The 24,305-nt window shown below is 54.7% G+C and overlaps 1 protein-coding gene across 14 annotated transcripts in view; it reads right to left on the reverse strand.

The window, feature by feature from the left end:
• The window catches only part of NCOR2 (nuclear receptor corepressor 2), a 253,537-nt gene that overhangs the window by 105,336 nt on the left and 123,896 nt on the right, over positions 1-24,305 (reverse strand). For 13 of the 14 annotated variants that reach the window (XM_054220104.1, XM_054220103.1, XM_054220095.1 and 10 more), the window contains exons 6-8: positions 18,504-18,617; positions 5,939-5,995; positions 352-404 (exon numbers count right to left, since the gene is read on the reverse strand). In XM_054220104.1, the coding sequence (XP_054076079.1) occupies positions 352-404; positions 5,939-5,995; positions 18,504-18,617 (224 nt within the window). Of the gene's footprint in view, positions 1-351; positions 405-5,938; positions 5,996-6,294; positions 6,385-18,503; positions 18,618-24,305 lie in introns of those variants that run through there. The other variant, XM_054220101.1, reaches the window with a different exon arrangement.

Here is a 24,305-nt window from a genome sequence, read left to right on the forward strand (position 1 = left end):
ACACACGCGCGCGCGCTGGCAGCTGATTTGGTACTTCAGTATGCATGAGACACAGAAGAAAGCGCCCAAGGTGAGCGTGTTCTGGGAAAACTGGGAGACTGACCAGGGCCCGCATCCACGCCCCCCAGAAAAATCAAACGGCACCTTCAGCATCCGTCTGAAGCTACGGCTCCCAACTGCTGGGCTGGTTTGTGCTTCAGGCACCCGGAGCAGCGAAACACCAGCTCTAAAAGGATGCTCGCTATTCCTTGGCAGCCTTCATCGGGGTCTGGGAGCGAGCTCGCATCCCTCCCGCTCCAGCCTAATGCCCAACCTGACATTTAAAATAGCCTTTTATTGCCACATACTTACATTTTAATGTTTTCATGGTATTGCCTGGTGTCTGAAGGCTGGTTGTATAATGGCTGAAATAAATAAGAAAAATGAAGGCATAAATGGTACAGTCTGACATTTAGAAACTTAAACCCATCAGCAGCGCTGCCGCCTCAGTACGGGCTCCCGTCTCCCCGAGCTGTGCCAGCCCAGGCACCCCGCGGCCCCCAGCCCGCCCATCGCCCCCCATTCCCGCTCCCCGGCCGTACTGGAGGATGCTGGCTCCCGGCGGCGCCGCTGGAGTCACGGTGCATCCCGGCTCAGCCCGTGGGAGGGCAGGCAGCGCTGGAGCAAGCTGGCTCAGAACGAGCACTTTGCGACATAATCCACATAAACACGGCAGAGCCGAGTACGTGGTTGTTATTCACTGATTGAAAAACGCAGTGCGCTTTGGAACATATGACACGGGGGAGGCGAGGGGAAAGGGGGGCTTGGGGAGCGGGAAGAGACGGGCTGTGTGCTGCAAATTGTTATGTCTACGCGACAAAAGCCTGCCGGAGCTCTCACAGGGAGCCGAGCGCAGGCAACTGCAGGCAGGACAAGTCTTCAACCCCGTGGTTTCCAGCAATGCCAGGGGTGGGTTGGCCCCTGGGCACGTCACCGCAGTCCCCTAGCACTCAGGTGTAGAGTGATGCTCTTGTCCATCCCTCAGGAGGGGCACTGGGCTCTGGTAGGACAAGTGTTTTGCCCAGGGCTGCCCTTTGGAGAGCCCAAGAACTGTGGCTGTCTCCAACACCAGATGCGAGCACCCACCACAGGGCTGCTCTGCCCCCGGCACCCGCAGTGGGGATGTGTCGGGGCCCTCCACAGGGAGTCAGGAGAGCTGGATCCATCCCTGGTCACCTTCAGACAGTCACTGCCCCCACTACCTCCCCCTTCCCATCCGCAGGGTGATGTATGCTTGGGGAACCTACCATGACAAAGGGTCCCACCTCTGGAAGGAAAAGATGCCACAGAAACCACGCTCAATCCCACCCATTGTGATTAACAGCTCAGGCCGTGCTGCAGGAGCTGCCACCAGTCATGTCCACGTAAGCAAGCTGCAGGGTGCTCAGGATCAAGCCCTTCAATGCTCTTCTAGTTACCAGCTAAGCTGGTGTGACCATGACCAAGACTGTGCTAATCAAGCCTGCCACGGCCCAACCACCATCAGCAACTGGCCATCTAATGAGTGCAGCTCCTCTCTAACCCCAGAAACATCACCGAAGTTTTCCAGCAGTTCATCCACAAACTTCCACCAAAGCAGCTGTGAGCCATCTCACATCATGGCCAAACACTGGCAGGAGGACATGTGACGGCTGAAGGTCCTGGTTGAAGGCAGCATCCTGGCCATGGCTACACACAAATCAGCTCATCTTCCTACTGTGGTCATACAGCTGACGCTACACTCTGAGTCCACTCAATTTCATCTCAGATTAAACACAGGAAAAGAGCAAAACATGTGCTGAACATCTGTTCAACAGGTGAGCAGCACTGGAGAGGACAGAACTTGCAAACACAGGTGGCTCCCTTTCTCCTCCAGTTTGGAGAAGGTGTTATTCTCACCTCCTCCACGGTACTTCCCCATCACCATCACAGGTGCTTGGCACAGGAGCTTGTTTTTCCACAGCGCCAGCCTGTCTCTACTGCCCCGTAAAAAACAGATACTGCCTCACCTCTTCCCTGCCACACACCAGGACCCCCACAGCGATTTGCACAGAAAGGAGACCAGGTGTAGCTCTCCCCACTCCCTGCAGCCCATCACCACTGCATCTTGGCACCAGCAGGTCATCAGCTTCTTTTTCTAGCTGCCCTTGGACGCCTGACTCTTCATTGGGAAAGCACAAGTAATCCCACGTGGACAAGGAGCGCAGAGGAGCCCAGGCAGAGGCATGCGGTGAGATGCACCACCGCGTCCCAGGAGGGCTGCAGGGCTGCCGGCAGCGCTCGGGCACCTGTTACCCTGCGAGGGGACAGCGGGTTGCAAGGCGGCACCCGGCCACCCCGTGCTGGCAGTGCCAGGGCAGGCAAGAAAGGACAAGCAGGTCCCCCAGAAGGAGACATGTTCTCAGTAGGGTCCCTTCCCCGGGGATATTTCTATCACAAATCCTCTCAGATCTGCTGGTCCAACTCCAGGCTCAGAGCTGGCTGCGCACTTCACGCTTGGAAAGCTCCGAGGAACACAGACATCCGTCTCATCACGTAGCTCGAGAGAGGCAGGTCTGCACCACGGAGAGAAGAAATCAAGCCGTGGCTCTGGAGCATCACGTCCGCAGTCACCCTGGGAAGGCTCAACCGGGCTGCCTTGACCAGCGACTGCCTCTTGCAAGAGGACTGCAGGAACTGGAAATGTTGATAAATAAAAGTGCCTCTCTCTCCCCTTTGTGCTCATAAAAATCAAAGCAAATAAGCTCTCCTCCTGGGAGAAGGCAGTGCGGTAAACGTTTTGGTTTGCACCTGGGTTAGACGATGCTCACGTGCATGTGGACATCACGGATGATGCTACTCAGCTCACCAAAGGCTGCTGATTCTTTTCCACTGCTACTTATCTATGATATAAACAGCTCCTTAAATTCTTAGTTAGCAAACCTAAGTGTTAACAGACAAGCACTGAAACACGTCACTTCAAAAGAAATGCCCAAACATTCAGAAATAAGAAACTCTGGGACCCAAACCCAAGATCCACATGACACCAGCATCTCAAAGAGATTTCTATCTGCACAACAGCTTTGGCACTGTACCTCAGCCCACGCAGTGGAGCAAGCCCTGGAGATGATTCCTACCTACCCCACAGAGAACAGATCCTCACAGCCTAAATCGTTAAAGAAACTGTATTCTCAACGGGGCAGGGACTGAGAAACAGCATCTTCCCTCAGAGCCATCGGCAGCCGGCACAGAACCACGACTTTCTCAATGAGCAGGCAGAAGCTGACAGGTCAGGTGGGTAAGGTGAGATGTTCAAAACATCCACACTGTTTCTTCAGGGTAAGGGACATGTAATGCATTTCTCTGGGGGATGACATTTAAGGAAAACATAATACCAGTGTGTTCTGCATCGTCTGGGGCTGATGTGGGCTGCAGGGACACCCAAAACCCCAGCAGACAGGATGGAGAGGCACCAGCAAGGAGAAACGGACAAAGGGATTTGGGGACAATTCTGCCTGTTTAAAACCCCAAAAGCACAAAACCGAGGATCCTCCAAAGAGGATCAGACATGAATGACACCCCTAAGATAGAAAGTGCAGGGTCAGACCTTGTAAGGTCAAAGCAGCAAGAAACCAGGAACCAGCAACAAACACTTGCTGCTTCCTTGAGATGTACAACCCGAGGACATCAGTTTCAGCAAAAAGCTTGGAAGCCCAAAAGCTCAGAGGCAGACGATTAAAAGACAAAGCCAAGAATAAGAGTTTCCTACCAGAGCTGGGCTATTTCCCAGCAGCTTCCAACTTGATGGGAAACCCATGACACAGACCCAAAACTTCTGGGTAAATCCCTATTTATGCTATACTGGATCGCTCTCAAAACCCCTCCTTCCAGCTAACGCTCCAGGCAGCCTCAACAAGCCCATCGATGTGCTCAGGCGATAGGATTTCTTCCTTTGCTCAAACACAACCCCCTGAGAACAACCTGCCGCCAGCAGGACAGAAGGCAGAGCCCCGCCATGGCACCTCTGCCCTGTTTAATGCCAGCACAAGCCGGGGACGCAGCCTCCGTCTCTGTCTCGCCAGCAGCACCCAAGACCTCGTACCGCCTCACAGCTGCTCTTTGCCAACGGCGCGGTAACCTCCAGCCTCTCTCTGCCATGGCAAACTGATTTCCACGGTGACCTCTCGCCTCACACCATCAGCCCCGCTGCTGAGCTGATGTGCGTCTGTCACCGTCGCCATTGCAAATGCAATAACCAGAGCCCTCTGAACAGCCAAAATCAAGACATCAGCAGCCTGAGCAGAGCCAACAGCGATCCAAGACCCTGCATTTGGGGTGACGGCCACCTCCGCTCCTCGCAGAGGTTTTGCGCAGGGTGAGCACCAGGCTGCCCCAGCCTCCCCGCAAGAGACCCCTGGGCTGCGGCAGCTCCAGGGCTGGTGCTTGTCACGTGCGACGCGGTGGAGCAGGCTTGCACATCGGGCAGAACCTGCAAAGCTGCTCTCCTTCCTGGAGCTGCTTCCTTTCCAACTCAGAAGATGATGTGACTATTCATCTGGTCTCTCAGAGGCCGTTGGCAGGTCCTGGGTGCTGTTTTGCCCGACACGGCGTGGGGGCTGGGCCATAGGAAGCATCTCTCCGTGCAGAGAGATGAGAGTCTGTGAGACGCACGCAGAGCCCAGCTGGGGTGTTGCAGGATTTTCTCAGCAGGGGTTTCCCCTGCCCTCCGAGCAGTAAGGCAGGGCGGCAGAGGAAAGGCCTGCACTGAGCTCTGCTGCAGCTCCGCTGTGCAGTCTCAGCACCCAGGGACAAAGCATCGACAAACTAAAAAAAGGAAAAAAAGGAGGAACAAAAAAAAAAAAGGGGGGGAGGAGGAAAGGAAACGCGACATCTTTGGGATGAGGAAGCACCAACCCCAGGCACTGCCAATCTTCAGAGCAGAAAGAGAGCAAAGGGTTTGACCCTGGTGACTCAAAGGAAAAATAATGAGCGCTACCTCCCCAAACAAGGAAGCGGGCTCCGACACGTAGCAGTGAGCACTAATTCCCTTGTGACCTCTCCCTTACGCACCCGGGGAAGATAGTGATTAGCACCACCTCCACAAGGCATGTACAAATTACAGCTGCTGAGGCCTGTGAGCTGCCTGCTCCCACCTGGCAGGGACGGCGCCTTCTGCTGCACCCCGTGGCTGGTGCAAAGCGAGAGACGCTCCACCAGACCATGTCCAGCCCGCTCTGATCCTTCCAGCAGCACGGCTGCAGATACAACCTTTCTCAGCGCTCTTCTCCAGGACTCAGCCCCTCAGGGGATGCTTTCAGCCACCCCTCCAGCAATCCATCGCTGGATTTTGCTGGGTGAGGGGCCAGCTCCAAACTGACCATTTATTATCAGCTGTTCTTCTCAGCTTCCCTGTGCACAAGGGAGACAGCAAGAGGATGTGTGCAAGTCCCGATACCTGCAGGTCGTTGCAGCTGCGACCCGGCTGTGCTTACACCCTCCTGCGTTCACAGCAGGGTGGGACGGAGGAGAGCCGTCCCAGCACCCATCCCTCCTGTGGGGCTGGCTGGCCAGGCAGCAGCCCCGGCGCTGCGGCCGCCATCGGCAGATGAAGCCATCAGCATCCCGAGCAGGGGCAGACTCTGCCGGAGCCCCTTCCACCACCCAGCTGCGCTGCAGCGCGTGAGGAAGGAGCCCAAGGGTTAAGGCTCCCCGAAGAGGGCTCTGTGTGTGTGTGTGTCTGTCTGCCTGTGTTTCAGTACTCGTCTCAGCCACTTTGCTTCCTGCCTTGGTCCCGTGCCAGCGAGAGGTCCGGGCCAGCAGCACGCTTCCTCTGCTTCCTCCTGACGGCTCAGACACACACACGGGGTGCCCTGCTCGCTGCCCAGCGACCTCCCCAGACCTGGCCCGGCTCCTGCTCCCCACAGCAACAGGTAACACTCACCAGCTCCACCTGGGGACCCAGTCCTTCCAGGATCCGGTGGGCAGCCTCTGCCTTCTTCTGCAGGGAAGAAAGGGGAGAGGGAGAAGAAAAGTTATTTCTGCCATTATTTACGGTCATAGCCCTCTGCTCCAGCCCTTCCCCCTGTGCCAAAACCCCTTCCCAAACCTCCACGGAGCCACCACAAATCCCACCTTTCCCTGAAAATGGGTGGAAAGGTTCAGCTCAGCCTCTGGACCTGCAGGAAAGCCCCACCGGCACAGAAGTATCACGACTTTAAGGCATTTGAGCTCTGCCCGGGAAGCGACCCGAATCCCTGACCCCTCTGGGTGCCAGGCAGGGGGGGTCACACCCCTTACCTCCGCGCGGCCGCCGGGCGAGAAGGAGGGCGGGCGAGCCGGCACGCAGGCAGAGATGCCCTTTCTAGGATTCATCGCTTCACGAGCATGTGATCGTTAGATTTGAGCTGCCCTTGGCTCCTCGTCTTGCTCTCGCTTCCCTCCCCTCCCCGCCGCAGAGGAGCCCTTCTCTGCCCCCTCCCGCCCCCGGCCAAGCTACCTAGTTGCTTATTAGAGAAAAAAATAAACCACCCAGGAACACGTGTCAGGGGCTGCGCGGTGGTTGCTAATTAAACAGGCCTGAGAAAAAGACATGGGTTGGCTGCAGCAGGAGTCTAAATAAAAGATGACATTTTCAGTAAGCAGCACTTCCTCGCAAAGCCAGGCTTTTCAGTGGGGGTTACTGACAGTCCGATAAATCCAGATCGCTGCACGCTGCCGACGGGCCACGGGGCTGAGCTGATAAAGCCAAATACCTGGCAGCGAGTGGGGTGAGGAGACGGATTTTCAGAGGCGTTTGTTCAAAAAAATAGCTAGTTTTAGCTATTTTGGGATAGGGGGAAGAGAGAATCCACAGCTGCCTTAAACAGGGGTGAAGGAGCACTGTGCAGAGCTGAGCTTCCCACCATTTAAACATGAGGGGGGAGGAGGACGGGAGAGACCAAAAGGACACAGATGGATGGATGGAGAGGGAGGAAGGGAAAACCCTTTTTTGAAGCACATTCAACATTTTAACCCAATAAGCACTGGAGACCTGCTGGAGCTGCAGGGTGGGAGCTGAGCCCCAGGGCTGGGGAGCTGGGGAGGGCTGGGCTCTGGGCTCCCTGGCTTTGGCAAACCCCCCGGGTGAAGCCCCCCCTGGGGCAGGGAAGGGATTTCAGCTCTGGGCGTCTGGCTCGCACTGTTCTCTACCCCCGGGCACCTCTCACCCTCACACCGGCTCATGACAGGATGAGTTTCCCCGGGTCCCAGCACAGGGGATGCCTCACCGAAAGCTGGCCCATCGCCCCGCTGCCTTGCCCCCGTGTCCGCCCCCCCACCCCCACACCCCCGGTGGGTTTCCAAAAGCTTCACCTACCCCCCCACCGCCGGCTGATCCTCAGAAGCGCTGATGCAGCTGGTAGGTGTGCAGGTTCCCGGCCGGGGCTTTGCACACCCACACAGTCGGATCTGCCAGCGCGCACTTTTGCAGAGCCGGCCCCGGGAGCAGCTGCATGAGTCACCCTGCCCGCAGCCAGCCTGGGGAAACAGCCCCGCTGCGAAACCCGCGCCAGGTGCCTCACCGCAGCAGGGCCACCAGGAGACGTCTCCAGCTCCTCTGTTTACTGCACGCTCGGGAGGACGCAAAGTTTGCTTGCAATTTAGAAGCGATTTCGAGGATGCTCGGAGAGATGTAACCAGGAAGCGCACCTGCTCTGGCACCGTCCCCACATGTACGCACGATGCACGCAGCAGCCCCGCTCTTAATGCATCCCTGCCCATTCCCCCTGTGCAGCAGACCTCGGGGTTCACAGATGTCACAACCACTGCGTGTACCTCACAGGCAAGGACACACACACACAAAACAAGCTGAGCAGCTAGCAATGCTGTGGCTGAGCCAAAAACGCAGCTGGAGCCCATCCCAGCGAGCTGCTCTACCCCTCTGGCCTCTCCCGAGTCCCTGCTCCATCCCAGGAGGACCACAGGTGGGGAGGTGCCCCCAGCACCCAGCTCTCTCCGCAGCCCTCAGGGATGCGCAGCCAGGGCAGCCTTGCTCCCGCACTGCCGGCGTGACGCTCGGTGCACACCACGCTTCTGTCCAGTGCCGGCCCGTCAGCGAGATGCCTGCAGGGACCACAGGGAAAGCACGGCTGTCCCAGTGGTGGAGGTGGGTCTTCGGAGAGCAACTGCACCCTGGAAAGAGGCCTGGGAGATGCTGGGAAACAGCTGCAACAGAATGAAGCGCCTGCTCTCGGCCGGGGCTTCGGCTCCAGGGAAAGGAGCCATGTGTTTACACGCGGCAATTACATTTTCCGCACTGCAATAAACTGCTCCCAACTTTCTCCCACACCAGACTGCTGCCAATGTGAGGGTGCTTTAACACATAAAGAAAGGCGGGACCGGCCTCAGCCGACCCATGGGGGAAACAAAGTGATCCCAAGCACCAGGACCTACCTGCAAAGTGCAGCACTTGCAAAGCTTTAGATCAACGGGGCACAACACACGGCCCAAGCTGTAAGAGACATGTATCTACCCTCCTCATAAAACACCACATCTGCTACAGAGCGTGTCTCTTCCACACAAGATCCCCTCCCATAACAGGGACTTCCCACCGAGTTCACAGAGACAGGAGAGGCCCGGCTAACGCAGCACCCAGCTCTGACATCGCCACGGATGCTCCAGCTGATGACGGGGAAATCAAACCCCAGCAAACACAGCCCGGCCGAGAAACCCAAGAGCTGCACAGCCCAGTCCAGTTCCCCCCAAAGCAACAGACATTTCCACTGCTGCACACCTGACTCCATCAATGGGAAGAAGCCAAGTCTGCCTGGGAACTTGCCCCTTGGAAATATTCATCATGAGATGGAAAACTCCCAGCCAGAGCTTTATATTTTGGTCTCCATGACCTATAAAATCTGCTGTCCTTGGAGAACATAAGCACCATGGCATTCGGAAGTCTTAAACAATTAAAACCAGGGGGGAAGATTTTTTGTTTTGGGGCGGGGGGGATGTATGTCATTAAGACTACTACAAAATACTCTGCATCTGCTGTCCAGACTGTGATTTGGCCAACTGCCCTCCTGCCCGCCACCGTTTGCTGGCGAGTGGGAAGCATCAGCTTACCCAAAACTTACCCAAATTCTTTGTGATGCATACCTGGGACAAAAATCAGCAACCCAATTAATTGCAGGCAGCGTAATTGCGGGTAGAAGGTTGCAGCCCCAGCCCAGGGCAGCCGGTCTCACCAGAGGCCCCATCTCCTGGGCGCTGGCCCCAGCAGCGGCGGATGGCACAGCCAGGGACCGAGGATGCTGCAGGCCCGTGTGTACAATGCGATTAACTTCGAGAAAGAGCTGAGTGTGTTCAGCTGCTGCATTTGCCATGTTTAGACAACTTAATGAGACAACCCAGAGGCAAATCACCATAGGCAGAACATGTGGCGAATCAAGAAGAATGACATAATTTGTCTTGCATTAACCGACTGTAATATACACATCTCCAGAACGAAAGATCAGGAAGGGAAGCTATTCCGAGCACGTCATATCTTTGTACGTACACAAAGAAATGCCTCTATCTTGAAAGCTGCCCAATTAACACTTGACACCCACTGTAATTGCTGATGCTCCTTCCTGCATTTATCAGATCATAGCAGAACCGTAATGAGCTGTCTGAAAGGCCACGCAGACCGAGGTGAGGGCTGGCGGCAGGATTGGGAAGGACATATTACACCCAGCAGAAGGTTCCCACCACGCTGGGGCTCATCCTGAAGGACAGACAGACACGGGGAGACACGGATTGTGCCTCAGCGAGCCAGAAGCCTGGCTGGGGAATTTAGGCAAACCTTAAACTGGGCAGCTCCCAGTTAAATCCTTCCCTTTCCAAAGGCACAGCGACCTAGGACTTGGTTCCAATACTGATTTCGTTAGGAGTACGTTTAATGATTGATCCCGCAAGAAGGAAACCAGTGGGTTCATCCTACATCTGCTGAATAACCCCACCCGTGCCTGCAATCCCTGTTATTTAACAGAAAGAAACGTATCAGGAAGCAAATCCAGCCATTACTTCTGGTGAGACGCATGAAGATCCCCACCGGTTTTATAGTCCCTCTGCAGCTCCACAGCTAACGACCCCTTTTCCCGATTCCATACAGAGTCCTGAAATACTGCTACAGCACTGGGAGCAGCGGCGTTCGTGGAGGGACTGAAGCCCTGAGGCTGAATTCTGCTCCCATTTACCATCAGAGTCGTTTTGCTCCGGCAGAGCAGCTCTGGGTTTGGCACGGGCACACCGCGGGCACTCCCGAGGGCAGAGACACTCCTCTGGAGCATGTTTAAGCATGAGTCGGATGGAGAGGTGAAGCCCATCACATACTAGTCCTTCATGTGCATTTTGGAGGGATCGAGGTCTCAAGAAGCGTGGCTGAACCGCCAACACTGACCTGCGTCACTGCGGGGCCCACAGATGCAGAAGGGGACCGGCAGATGTGGCAGGCAGCAGCATCTACCCCCAAAGAACCTCCCTCCCCACGGGCAGGGCCACGGGCAGGCAGACCGGGGCTGGGGAGGCTGCTCTTACCCCATCTCGTGCTCCTCCAACAGGCCCGGAGCTAAAGATATCTTCGCCAACAACAAAAAACCTCCCTGCAGACTACAAAAATCTCCGTTCTCACCTAAGAAGCATTTGGCTTCCAAAGCAAACTTCAGCCCTTTCTTTTTCCTTTGAAGAAACTTAAAATAGGCGCGGGAGGGGGAAGCGGGCAGGAGAGCAACTTCCCGGCCACGGGGGCTCCCGCAGGGACGAGCCGACCCTCGAGGCAGCAGAGCATCCGAAAGCAGAGGAGGGAGAGTCTGGGATTTCGCGTGGGCTCCTCTTGAAGCAAAGTTTAAAAATGGAAGAGAAAGGAAACACAGGAGTTATTTTGAGCAAGCGGATCTGAAATTAGGAGGCGGCATTTTCTTGGACTGACTCCAGCCACGGCTCCATGCAGCACAAAGCTGCTGCAGCTGAACTGTGCTCCAGGGGTTATTTATAGCAGCCCGTAGGCAGCAGCACTGGGGAATGGAAGGGCTTCTATTTGGGACCAGGCATGTCCTGCACGGAGATAAGCAAAGCCCTTCAAGAGGCAGGAGAGCTGCGTACAGGGCGGCACTGGGAAAAATTCCTGTCCCGGCAGCATGACATCCCGGCAACAGGCAGAGCTGCAGGAGTGGCACAGCAAAGAGGCAAGGCTGGAGTTGGACTTTGTTTAAAACAAAATTCAGGAGAAGCGTGGCTGAGGTCAGCAGAAAGCATGGAAACCCTCAGGCGAGACACTCTTCTACACGAAGCAGAAAGCAAACAGTCTGGGGGGATTTAAAGGTGCAACCTCTGTGTCAAGATCTGTTGGGACCAAACAATGACCTGGCAGTGCCGGTTTCACGGGTAAGGTTTTCATTCCTGTGACCACAGGTACTAATTTTTTCCCCTTTAAACCTCAGCATCCTCTCTCCAAGAACCAAACCACCCCAGCCATTTGCCACAGAGCAGGTGGGATAAGCCCTGGTGCCACGGGAAGGGAAAGCAACGCTCTTCCCTCCCCGGCTCCTGCAGCCAGCAGGGATGGCCACCACCGGTGCTCCCAACCCAACCGCGGGACCCCAAGGATGCTTGACCTCCCCTGGGTTCCCTTGAACCCAAACGTCGCTGAACATCAGGGGAGGTCGGTCAGCCTTGGCAATATGTGCCAGGCTCCTCTCACCCGGCCCAGGGGTGATGCTCTCCAGGGGTGCCCATGGGATGCGGGTGCCCTGCACGCTCCCCGCTTCCCCACCTCCCTGTGCCTGCCTGGAGCCACCTCCCCACCGCACCAGCAGCCACAGAGCCCCATCCCCGAGGCTGGGGCCAGAGGATGCATGCAGCGGTGGTTACTATGACTAATCACAACTAGCAAGAAAACTGAGGAAACGGGTCACGTTGGAGCCGTGTGTTAATACCAGCCCCTGTCTATTCTGTGCAGAGCGTGACAAGCCAACTCATTTTGGTTGCTCGCCGTCTCTGGCTTTGGCTAGTCATTGCCAGCCAGTTTCCGTGGTTGGCTCGCTTGTAACTCCACCCACAGCCAAGGGGTGAGCCCTGCATCAGAGCTGGGTTTCCACTCGCACACAGATCTAGCATCACGCTCTGTTGTCTGCAGGGTTATGGTGCTATTCAAAGGCACATTAATTTTAAAGTAAGGTGCTAATGAGGCTTTGCCATTGCAAAACTGCTGTGAACGTTGCCCTTGCACAGGTGGCTTTTAGAAATCAAAGTCTCGGCACCGGAGCAGTTACAGGAAAGCTCCGGTCACCCATCCCAAAGAGCCAGAGCCCAATAGATTTGGGTTCTCTGCACATCTCATCCATATTTCCAGGATCTAAAAACACAGGACACGGCATTATCTGGTCCAGATTAGTTGTAGACAAAGCCTCTAAACCAATGCACCTCCTGGGAACTCCAGATCCTGAAGCAGACATTAAAAATGGACATCAGGGCCATTAAAAAAAAAACACCACCGACAAAAAAATTCCCTTAAAATCCAAGAAAAAAAAGAAAGGATTCTCAACGACTCCAGCTAAATGTTCCAATTTTTTCTTTTTGGAAATCTTGCTATCACGCAGAAGCGTTGATAGTGTCTAACCTCTGACCTTTCCACTTCTCCTCTGGACCACCTGAAAGCCCATCGCGCGTCACCTAGTCAAGATGAGGCAACCCCAGAACAAATGCTATCACAAACAAGAGCAAAACGAACCCGGCCCTTCCAGCAGCCAAATATGAAATGCCCCCACCCCGATGACCACGTAAACCAGAATTTGGAAAAAAAAAACAAACCACCAAAACGCTGCAGATTTAATGCTCGAAAGCAGTTTCACTGATAAGGTCTTATTTACTGCACCAGCTCCGTGCTGACGATGCAGGCCTGATTCTTCCCTTTCTAATGTAAATCAGGAGTTCATAGAAAATCAGAGTTATACAGACACAAAATCCCTGTGGGATCTGAGTCACACTCAGTGCCTTTGAGTAGTTAACGGCTAGATTATACTTTGCAATGCTAAAAGTGTTCATTTATTTATTCTCCTATTTATGGATGGGGCATTAATGCTTTATGAAGGTATTTGAGGAGGGTAAACGGATAGCTGGGAACAGGCTCTGCACAGACACAACAGCAGCAGGGGGTGGAAAAAGTTCAAAACAATCCTTTGAATTCCAATTTTACAGCATAATGCTGAATTTATAGACAGATAGCTGTGGCCTTTTGAAGGAACAGGCACTGAGACAGAAAACGAATTAAAATTTAATCTTATTGATTTCCACCAGCTCAATCCCAAGAGCGAGACAGACGCTGCTGCCTGGCTTCCACTGCCTGCGCTGCATCAAACCCAGTTTTTCAGAGGGCTGACAGGGCAGCAGGGATGGGCTCAGGCGGCCGCAAGCCATCGGCACCCACAGCGTGCGGGGGGAGACCGGTCCCAGCCCTCGTCACGCTGCGGTGGGTCACAGCACACGGCGTCCCCTCCCTGGCACGGCGGCAGAGGACGAAGTCACGCCGTGTCCTGACGCGACCTCTCCGATAAATGAGCTCAATGTTGTAGAGGAAAGCTGACGTGTGCATGTTTTGCAGGGACAGGTCTGACACAAGGACGGAGGCTGCTTTTTATCCGCTGGTCTCCGAGCAGGAATCCTGCCTGGCTCTGATATACAGCAGAGAGCCTGCCACCACCCGGATCTGGCTTGCGGAGAGCTGGTGATGGGGGCACGCAGGCTCCGCATCGTCACGATGGCCGGAGAGAAGGCACGAGCATGCCTGCTTGCACGGTAGCTGATGGAGACTTCAGACATGAAGGGGACTCGCAGGAGAATTCACCCAGCAAAGTCACACGCCGGTGGGCTGCTGGCACGGCCAGGGCTGCCACAGCGCAGCATCCTCTGGGACACGCTGACAAGGAGAGCTCAGCCAGCTCAGCGTCCCAGGAAAGGCGCGCAGAGAAATCTGGAGCAACACCAACGCTGCCCTCCTCCCTGCGCTTAGCAAGGGACCTGCAAATTTCCATTTAAAGCACAAAAACATCTTCAAGCCCAGGTACGCTCAATCAATTTCAGGGGAAGACGGATGCGAGGAATCCCGCGAATGGCCCAGCGGAATAAAGCCACAGCTAAAAATATGCCCAGAGCATCTGCCCTGGTTATGGGGATTTGAGGTGAAGGCAGCTAATTTCTCTCAATAGAGTAACGCATCCCAGAGGCGCAAAGTAAAGCCCGCAAGGAGACTGTGCCACACAGCCACCACCTTAGAGGTGTCAGACCCAGCAGGGATCAGCTTTTCATCCCCCCAGGGGAGACACTGAAGGTCACTCACAGTTTAATTTAGGAGATCCCCAACTCCTGCACCGCCGTCAGCCTCTAGCAGCAACCGAGACGCCCGTCACAACCCAATTTCCCCTTGTACCTCCGCACCACCCTGCCGGCACCCGGCTTCTGGAGTGGGGTGACAAGGACTGGTAAAGGCCCTCCATCACGCACTCCGGGGCCGAAACGTTCCTCAGAACTCCTCCTTGTACTTTCTGAATGATCTTGGCGATTTTAGCACCCATCACTGTTTTCAAACACCTCTTCAAGGACTAGAAGCGCTTTTGAAAATAGGACTCAGATGCTTCTGAAAATGCTACCCACTCTTTATTCTCAGTTTAGGCTATGGACAGTACCAAAAATGTTAACTTCCATTCTCATACATCCTTTCAGAAATGGTACAGTTTGCACTCACAGTTGAAATCCCGGCTTGGAGATGTGCGTGTGTGTTTTTCTGTGTTGTACTGCAAACATTTCCCAAAAGGTACTTTTTCGGGTGCAACTTCACAGCTCATCTTTGGAGGCAAGACAAAGTGGCCCCGGTCAGCACATACGCAGGGCAGGAGGCACCTGGATCTCAGCGATCACGAACATCAGCGGCCTCTCTATAAACCAAATCTCTGAAAAACCCTCCCAAACGCAACCACAGCCTCCCAGTCCAGCGTTCCACTGCAGTCCAGAAGAGCTTCTCTCTGTTCTTCCCCAGCAGGAGCTCTACAGTCAACTTTTTTTTTCTGGAAATCAATTACTTGTCCAGCAGAGTGTAGCAAGAGGGGATTACAGGTCACGTTTTCCACAATTATCCTCTCCGACACCAAGGAATTTTTCAAATCATATGCGTTAAATAGGTCACAAGAGGGAAAACCGGCATGATAGGCGTTTAGCATCAGAAAACCTGAATTCTGAGAAAATCTGATATAGGCCAGCACCAACCTGCATCCCAACCCCTCATCCATACCTGGCGCGGCGGTGAGAAAAATATATAGCCTTCCCTGATGAACCATAAGCTAAAATTAGAAACCATTCACCCCTGCAAAGCCACAGCTATCGCCAAAAGGAAAGTAGGTCACAGAATTGCTGGCTAACTTGATTTTCCGGCGTTTCTAGCTACTCTGTCCTCACGTAACCTCCTCTCTCCCATGGACCGTTTTTGGCGTCTCCTTTGTTCGGGGTATAACTGCACGCAGTGTGTAACTCCGGTGCAGCCTGGCAGGAGCGGTGGGAACGGGCACCCGCCTGCTCGGCGAAGCACAGACCCGCGGTTCATGAAAAATTAAACCAGAGCCAGGCGACAGCCCCTCCGCGAAGCGCGCTGCCTCCCACCTGCTCTGGCGGCGGCACAAGCGCTGGCTTTCTCTCCCCTTTCACAATATTGCTCTTTAAAGATCATTTCAGGCTTTGCCAGCTCTTCTGGGGTGCTTTGCTCTCCCGCCTCTTCCCGAGGCCTGAATATCCTCTTTTTATTTGCATTTCTCACCGCGCTGCCCCCCTCAAGCAAGCCGCAACCTGAGCCATGAGAGTAAATCAGGCTTTTCCTCCCTTTGCATCCAGGCTGGAGCCACAGCTCGGCTTTTCCTGCGAGCAGAGCTCGAGGCATCCAACTTCACTGCTTTTCCGCAGCACAGAAGAGGCAGAAAAACTTAAAATTTGGCTCTGTGACACCTTTCCTGCTCTTGTTCAATACGTCTCTATCTGGCTCACAGCCTTTTGCTCCTACCAACTCACCTTGCAATTAAGTGCTAAGCTGCAGCAGCGCCACGTCGGACAGACAGGTGGGTGCACCCGGATGCTCTGCTGCCGCCAAACCCACCCAAAGCAACCTGACGTCCGACCACCAGCCACTCCTCCACCCATGATCCTAACTCAGGCTGCCCCACGTCCTTTCCTCTTTCAGTTTTCCTCCTCCTGGCCAAGGGGAAACGCAGCCATCACCAAGAGGCATCCCAAATACGTCCAACTGAGGCGAGAGGCTGAAAGCTGAGCCTGGAAATACCCTTTAGAAGGACAATCTGGATCCCACAACAAAGGCGATGCTGTCAGCAAGGCTCAGCACACCCTTCCCCCTGCAGCCCGCAGCTTGGCATCTCCATGTGAGGGTACTTAGAAGGGTCCTTTCATCACCCGGCCTCAGCCATTACCATCGGCCAGCAAGGCTCTGTTGACTCCACGTTGCCTGTGAATAGATCATGTCTTCTTCAGACGAGGAAGTTCCCTCCAGCCTGCTACGGTTTCTATCAAGCAAAAGGGAAGGGTTGTTTGGTTTGAGTCTCCTACCCACAGACAGGCTTGCTTACACACTACCCGCGAGGGGACTTTACAAGAACGGGGGAAGAATCATCATTTACCCATCCCAGGGATCACACAGACACGAACACGGAGCCAGATTTGAAATTACGCAGACACCTGGTGTCAGACGTGACCTTCGCTTGCTGAGCACCCACCTGGAACGAGAGCACCCTATCGCGAAGGTTAATAGCAAAACACTCCTGGTAGCAGCTTGGCTTCGAGGATCAGCGTAACTGGGAATAAAGTCAGGCATGCTGACACATGGATGTCACTGTACGCGACAGCATCCCAGGTACTACGGCTGTGCACTTTCAAGGAGAAATGTAGAACTCCACGCCTGCGCTCTGCACTCTTTGCCACCACCCACGGGACAGGACAGCAACCCCGAGGGACTGTCCTGAGCCGCGGCAGAGGCGCTGAGAGCAGATCGTGTCTGTCATGGAGGAGGTGATGGGAGATTCAGAGAGACAGGAGGAAAAGGGTGACCCTGCTGCTGGGGTGGGCAGAGACAAGAGGTGACAAAGCGTGACAAGGGCCTGGCAGGACACTCCATCCCGAGCCAGGTCCTGCAAAGGGGGACTGCTACGACGCAGGCCTTCGGGGACACAACGGCTGAAGATCACCTTTCCTTCCCTGCCTCAGTGCCACCCTTCCCCTCATAACACGGGCCAGGTACACCAGTATGTCCAGGGACGATGGCGCTCAAGGGAATAGGAATAAAAATGTTTGAGACCTCCCTTTTTGAACCTAACCCTTGCACAGGAGGCACAAGCCATCTAGCCCAAGACTCCCGGAGAGGGCCCCTGGTGGTGCCATGGGGAGAACAGCCTTGAGGAGCACTCGGCACCTGCCCCTGAAGCCCAGCGTCTGCAAAGCCATCCCCAGCCCGCGCCTGCTAACGCTTCCAACACATCGACCTCAGCCTTCACCCACTCGCACGACAGACCGTGCCAGCGTCGGGTTGCCTATTGCTCAGGGAGAGAAGCAGACGAAAAAAGGAAAAACCAGGAAAAATGCACTGCCTGGGAGTGCAGGGTACGTGATTTTTTTTATTTTTTTTTTTCCCCTTCTTTTTAGGAGCCGGGCACCTGGATTTCTGCAGCTCCCAGTGAAATCGCAGGCCTCGCAATTCAAAATAATTAGCGACTGGTAGTTTTCCTTTTATGCAAAATCATCCTTTTTATCCAACACCTAAATGAAAATGAATATGCTTGATTATCTACCAAAGGGCCCAATTTCCTAGCATCGCTCCAAAGCACACAGCAAAATTCCTGTCTCCTCAGGCTGCTATTACAGGCAATGGCTGAGTGCAACAAATGAGCGGTCAAGGCAGAGATCCAGAGCCAGGGATGCCAGCGTGACCTTTGCTAATGTTATTTACAGCATCAAATATCCACAAATCCAGCCACGGCTGCATCCGCGTCCTTTCTGCTCCAGCCTAGGGAGCTGAGGGGCAGCCAGGAGAGCTCATAGCTGGCCTGCCAGTATTGGAGCATCACGGATATCCCCCTCCATCCATGCAGCCCACCCCAAAGCCCACCCTTTGAGGCAGCTTTTGACTAGGTTCACTCCCGGGGAAGAGGATGAAACAAGCTATTTAACAGACAGGGCTCTGAAGCATCTCCTGAAAGCTTCAAATCTAAGGCTGATCGCGGGAACCCCCCAGGCAGGTTCTTCAGAAGACATTTGTGCTCAAATCCACACAGCAGAGCGAGCTCCTCACCGTCCCCCCAAGGGGGGTCCATCCATCCACCTCCCACGGCCTCCGCCCCAGGGGTCTCGCCCAGGGAAATCCCCCACCTACCCCTTACCAACCTCCCCGTCCCCGGCCGGGGTGACACGGCACAATCGCACGTTTGTACTTCCATCGTTTCCAGACTCACCCTGTTCTCGTCGTAGATGATCTGCACCAAGCTGCGATGTTTGGACTCGATAGGAGGCGGGGAGATGGGTTTTTCAGGCTCTGGTGGTTTGGCTGCTTCTTCCTCCAACTGTTGCTGTGGAAGGAGAGGGGGGAGGAGGAGGGTGAGTCACAGCGAGAAACGCAGCCGTCCCCGTCCACACGAGACTCTCTGCAGTGCCGCCACCGAGGCAGAAACCGCCATGGCAGAAGGCTTCCTGCGAGGGACGGGCAGGCTCGGGCCGCGGAGGGACGGGGAGAGGGAGGAGAGCTGCGTAGCATCCCCTGCCACGCAAGCGCAGCGCTCTTCTGCCCCAGGCACCCGGCCCGGTGGCTGGTGGGTCACTGCTTTTTAGGCACGGAGGATGAGGACAAGCCTCCCAGAGAGGACTCCAGACTAGAAATAACGATTTTACTGGAAACGCTTAAAGGGAACCGCAGCTCCAGCCTGGCTCCCTGCTGCTACCTGCCTCTGGAGCTGCCGCCCGCTGCTGAGAGCGGTGGAGGAGCGAGGGGTGAGCAGCAAGGCTGCTCTCCACCTTCGGCATCATCCTGCGATGCTGTGGTTGGAGGAGATGCTTCGGGATGACTGTTCTGGATGAAATGACTTGTGCACCGTCCGCCCCTGCACCGCGCAGCCAGATGAGCCAGTAAGCATGGCAGAGCAGGCAGCAACACTGCGAATCCTGACATCTCTGGGCAGAGTCAGCCCGATGGGACGTGTGGCAGCCCTCCCGGCCAAGGTGAGAGACGCAAAGTGCTCAAGAGGGCAAACAACAGCGACAGGACTCCCGGCAGAGGATGGCAAGGGCCACCAAGATACCCTTTGGTGAACCTTCACAGAGAGTCCAAGTGCTCAGGTTGCAAACGCCTGCAGCATGAACATACCTCACGGCTCCAGCTGTCCCGGCAGGCACAGGAAGAGCTCCTGAGGGCATCAGCACAGCATGAGCTGCCTTCCAGCTGTCAGCCATCATGCTCTCCTGGGAAAGTGGCTTTGAGACTCATTCCTCTCCTCCCTTCACACAGGACAAGGTGTCCTGAGCAGCAACCACCAAGTCAGTCCAGGCTCCAACTACAGAAAGCCCAGTAGGGATGGACGTCCGCCACCCAGGTGACCTGCCCTCAGAGACAAAAGTGCCGAGAAGCTCGTTTTGTTGGCTCTTCTGCTTTCTTACTGTCTTTACTGCATTGCCACGGCTCCACGATTCACGGTATCTAGGCTTTCAGGTGCAGCAGCTGTGTGCAAAAATACACTGCGCCGACCCCTCCAGCACCACGTGTCTGCCTGTGCTGGGACAACGCAACCCAAGGTGTGTCTCTCATCCCAAGCTTCATTCCCACTCACAGCAGAAACACCCAGAAGCCCAAGAGCCGCTCCACGAGCATGTCCACCACGGCCCCACCACACATGCAGTAAAACGCATCCAGCCTCAAAGCTGGCTCCAATGCCAACTACGCCCCTGGGAGACAGAACGCGGAAGGGAGCATGTCCACATACGCACCTTTAAAGATCACTGATCTTTTAATGCATTCCTCCCCACCTGCGAGCCGCTCAGGCCACGGCAAACTTTATTTATAAAGCAGCGGATCTAAGAAAGCACTTTTGAATATCACTGCGGTCAGTGGGTATATCCGACATAGGACCCACACCTCCGGCTCTCCCGATGGGTGCGAGGCAGGAGGAGACATCTGAGCCCTTCCAGTAAGTTTGAGGAACTGCTCAGCCAAAAGAGGAAATAACAGATTCCTCCAGGCTCCTCCTGGGGCCTCCGGCTCCTGCGAGGAGGGAGGGAGAGCTCACGCCGCGCACGGCAGCTGCGGGGCAGCACAGGCACGGGAGAGGGAGCGGCTGGCAAAAAAACGCCTATGATTTTTTCACTGCTGGGCTACGAATCCCCAAATCTTTGTATTTTTTTTCCTGCAGCTAACGCATCCCCTGTTGAAGCAAGGGGAAAGCCGAGCGAGTCTTTTACTAGGAAGAGAGTGCACCTGGGATTGAGAGCCATCGGCATGCGCCAGAGGTGAGCACACCACCGTCCTCCCAGAGACAGTGGTGTCTGGTGGTCCGAGAAGAAGGTGGACACCTATTCCTCCTTCAGATCATCTCTGCTCCTGTTAGCAACACCTTTAGCAACACTAGGGCTGTAGGATGCAGTCCAAGAAAACACTTAAGCACCCAGACAGGTCCATTGGCTTGGCTGAGAATACGCACACCGCTTAAATTAATTTATTTCAGCGGATGAAGCAAGCCCTAGCTGTGGGCTCCACTCATGCCCCAGCTCCCCACAGGTGGGGGTCTCTTCCCATACAGGGAAAGCAGCAGCATAGGGAACACCGAGATACAGACGGCTGAGCACCAACCCGGCCAGGGAGCAGGCTCTGGCAGAGGCGGCACAGCCTGGGCTGCGCATGTTGGCATCAGCGTGCCCATCTCAGGATCTTAACCTAGGGGTTACTCCAGCCACGCATGAGGATGGCCACAAAACGGACAGCTTGGACTGTCTGCACCCTGGAAGAGGGTGAACCTTTCCCAGCACCGTGGGAATCCATCCTTTCCTGCCCGCAAATAGCAGCACGGCCACAGCACACGTCAAAGGCTCTAATCACGAATACAACAGCCCAAAAGCTCCCTTCTCTTCTCAACCATGGCTTTCTCAGGTGGCCCAAATCACAGTGCCTTGCAAAGGGGACAAGAGCTCTTCGAGAAGCCACGGCTGAAACCACAGGCTGCAAAGCAGTTCTCAGCGTCAGCCCCGGCGCGGACGCAGCACTTCCAGGCACCTGCCTGCGCTTGCTCGGCGTCCTCAGATCAGCCAAGGCACCCCATCACTCACCCACCTGATAAACGCCAAAAACTCCAAAGAAAGAGCCACAAAAGGGAGATCAGTCAAATCCTCTCCTTCTCTTGGGGAAATATTTGGGGGGGGGGGGGGGAAATAATAATAATGTCAGAAACTTGGCTACATTGTTCTGGAAAGCCACAAAAATTCTACAAAGCGGTCGGGTGTGTTCTAAGTGATTTCAGACAAGAGGATTTGATGGTGTATCAGGAAATGAAAGTTTGCCAGTAAGTGGAGGCTCATTAAAAGCAGCTCGTTAGAAGAAAAAATACAAATCTAATTATAGCTGAAATACAGTAGAGGATTAAGCTCTACTCTCTGTGGCGCAACACTGTATGGGCATTAAAGGGCCAGATGCTGGAGGCGGGGATGCGGGCAGGGTCTGCAGGCAGCACACCTGACCACGGCAGGTTCAGCGTGTGACAGCTACCCCTGGGAGCTGTGGGAAACGGCAAAGCAAAATAGGTCAGGGTTCCCAGACACGGACAAAATGGATTTCTTAAAGGTCTGCCACAAAAGCTAGGCTGGGACTGTGACCTTTACAGGGAGAGAAGCAGGATGAGAGATGAGTCTTGACATCTCCACGCTCTGTCCCTCCCCACTCCCAGCAGTGGCTGCCTGTGAGTCCCCCTCCTCTCCCAAATGAAAGCCAGCCCAGTGATGTTGAAGGGATGCAAGATGCCATCGTTAGCCATAGCGCTGGCTCCTACAGCATCCACAGGCCAACCCATTTCCAAGTGAAGGAGGTGCCCTCTCCAGGTAGGAGTCCCTTTGGCTGGGCCACATGCTGCAGAGGGGCCATCGGAGCCCGCAGTGCTGGCCAGGAAGATGGGTGACATGTCAGGAAGACCCATCACCGCACATACCAGCCCCCATGCTGAAGGGACCTGCCTGACAGAGACAAGGTCATCACACACACAAAGAGCTGCCACGCTGCCTTGTGTTGGGCAGCCATCACCCGGGTACCACCATGCTTCACCTGCCGGGAGAGAGCTTCCAGCCCCAGAGCATCTCTGAAAACCGCTTTCAAAGACTCAAGGGGAGAACAGAGGAAATGAGACAGGAGGTAGATGGAAGGGGAAACCCTGGAGCTTTTCCACCCAGCCAGCTCCACCTCCATCACCAGGTGGGAGTGTTGTACTCCCGGAGAGCCCTTCGCCGAGCTCGGCACCCAGGGAGGCTCAGGCATCACTGCGCAGAACAACCCAGCAGTTTATTTCTCCTTCAGATCCTCGGTACCGCTGCCAGGAATAAATGCATAAGGATTATCCTTCCCTGTCAGGAAGAGGGGGAGCAAGGACTCAGCGAGAGATTTAAGCGCATATGGCGCATGAATGAGCGGGGGATGGCTGATGGATGTGGCCTTCTGCCAGGGGTGCGCAGGGTTTGGGGAAGGTTTCTCAACTTGCTGAAGACGTTTGCTTCTTGCAAAGCCCAGGCAGAGCCTTCCTTGCCATTTCTGGAACAACCAAAAAAAAGAGAGATGGTGGATTTGGGTTGGTTGGGGTTCTTCTTGCACAGCCTTTCCATACAAATGTATTTAATTACCCTGAGAAGGCCTCCCAAAGACAGAGGGGAAAAGCATTAGGATATTCCGGCTGCGTACAATTTCTCCCCTGCTCCGCTGCCCGTTCCTGCAGAAGCGGTATCTATTTCAGGCTGATTGCTTTCCCTCGCTCGTCTTTCTCCTGCACTGACAGCTCAGATGCACAAAACATTCCTGGAGCATCTCAGACAGGACACCTTCCCCCCCTGAAAATGCTTCCTCCTAGATGCGCCAGCTCTGCCGGAGGACCGGGCTGGGGAAGGATCCTGCCCGAGGGAAAAGGAGGCCAGGGAGGGTTGGGGGGAGATTTGCTACCAAAAGACTTTGCCACCATGTGCCAAAACAAACAAAAAAACCCCAGAAAACAAACAAAAAACAATCAAAAAAAAAAAAAAAGAAAAAAAAAAAGAAGAGGGGAGCGGACGCTTTTACTGCCAACAGCCACTTTCACCTTCTTCCCCACTCAGCAGAGCATTTTTGTGGGGAGGAAGAATCGTAAAATGCGTTCAGAGGGAAGAAATAAAGCAACCAAGCAGCCAACAATAAAAAAAAACAAAAAACATTTCCTTACGGAAGGACAGCTTGATTTTAACAGCAAGGAGCATATGCTGCTCCCGTCGGCTTCAATAGCAGCTCCTCAGCATCTCTGCAAAAAGTCAGGCAGCGGATGGTCAGAGTTGTCAGTCCTCCAGCCTGCTGCGAGCAGGACCTTCACCGCCGTGCCGGGCACGCATCCCGCTCTGGAAGCCCTTCTCCAGAGTGGGAAATAACCACAGTTTGCATCTCCTTCCTCAAATGGGATTTAAAATCACGGACCAGCAGCCAGACTGCCAGGTGTGAGAGGACACATTTTGTCTGAGCTTCCTCAGGAGGGAGAGGGGGAAGGACTGGCTTCACCCAGCTCCCACCAAACCCAGCAAGAGGAACCTCTGGGGTTTCCATTGCTCCAGATGTTCCTTTGGCCCCTGCGAGCCAGCAGAAAGGCCTGCTTCCTCGCACAGCTGCTTCTGTCCCTTCTTGGCTCCCTCTCCCCAAGCACTCTGATACCTCTGCAGATAAAAAGCAACACACACACACACACACACACACACACACACACACAAAAAGGTCCTTTGCATTAAACAAACCATATTGTTTGAAAACAAAACCCAAACATCCTCCTTTGTCTTGCAGGAAAGAAAGGGATAGTATCTGGTATGGGAAAATATAAACCTGCTGGGGAGGAAGGTCAAGTGCACGTTCATCCTTGAGGAGCACTGGCCCCATCTGACAGCCCAAGTAGAGGTTTTGCTCCATTCCCAAATTCCTGCTGCACACCCCTCGGGAGAGGTGGCTCCTCTCAGGCAGTCTGGGATTAGCCGCCGTCAGGGAGTTTAGAAACTGTCCCCAGTCAAAG

The sequence above is a fragment of the Rissa tridactyla genome, chromosome 13 (genome assembly GCF_028500815.1).
Source record: "Rissa tridactyla isolate bRisTri1 chromosome 13, bRisTri1.patW.cur.20221130, whole genome shotgun sequence".
NCBI classification, from domain to species: domain Eukaryota; kingdom Metazoa; phylum Chordata; class Aves; order Charadriiformes; family Laridae; genus Rissa; species Rissa tridactyla.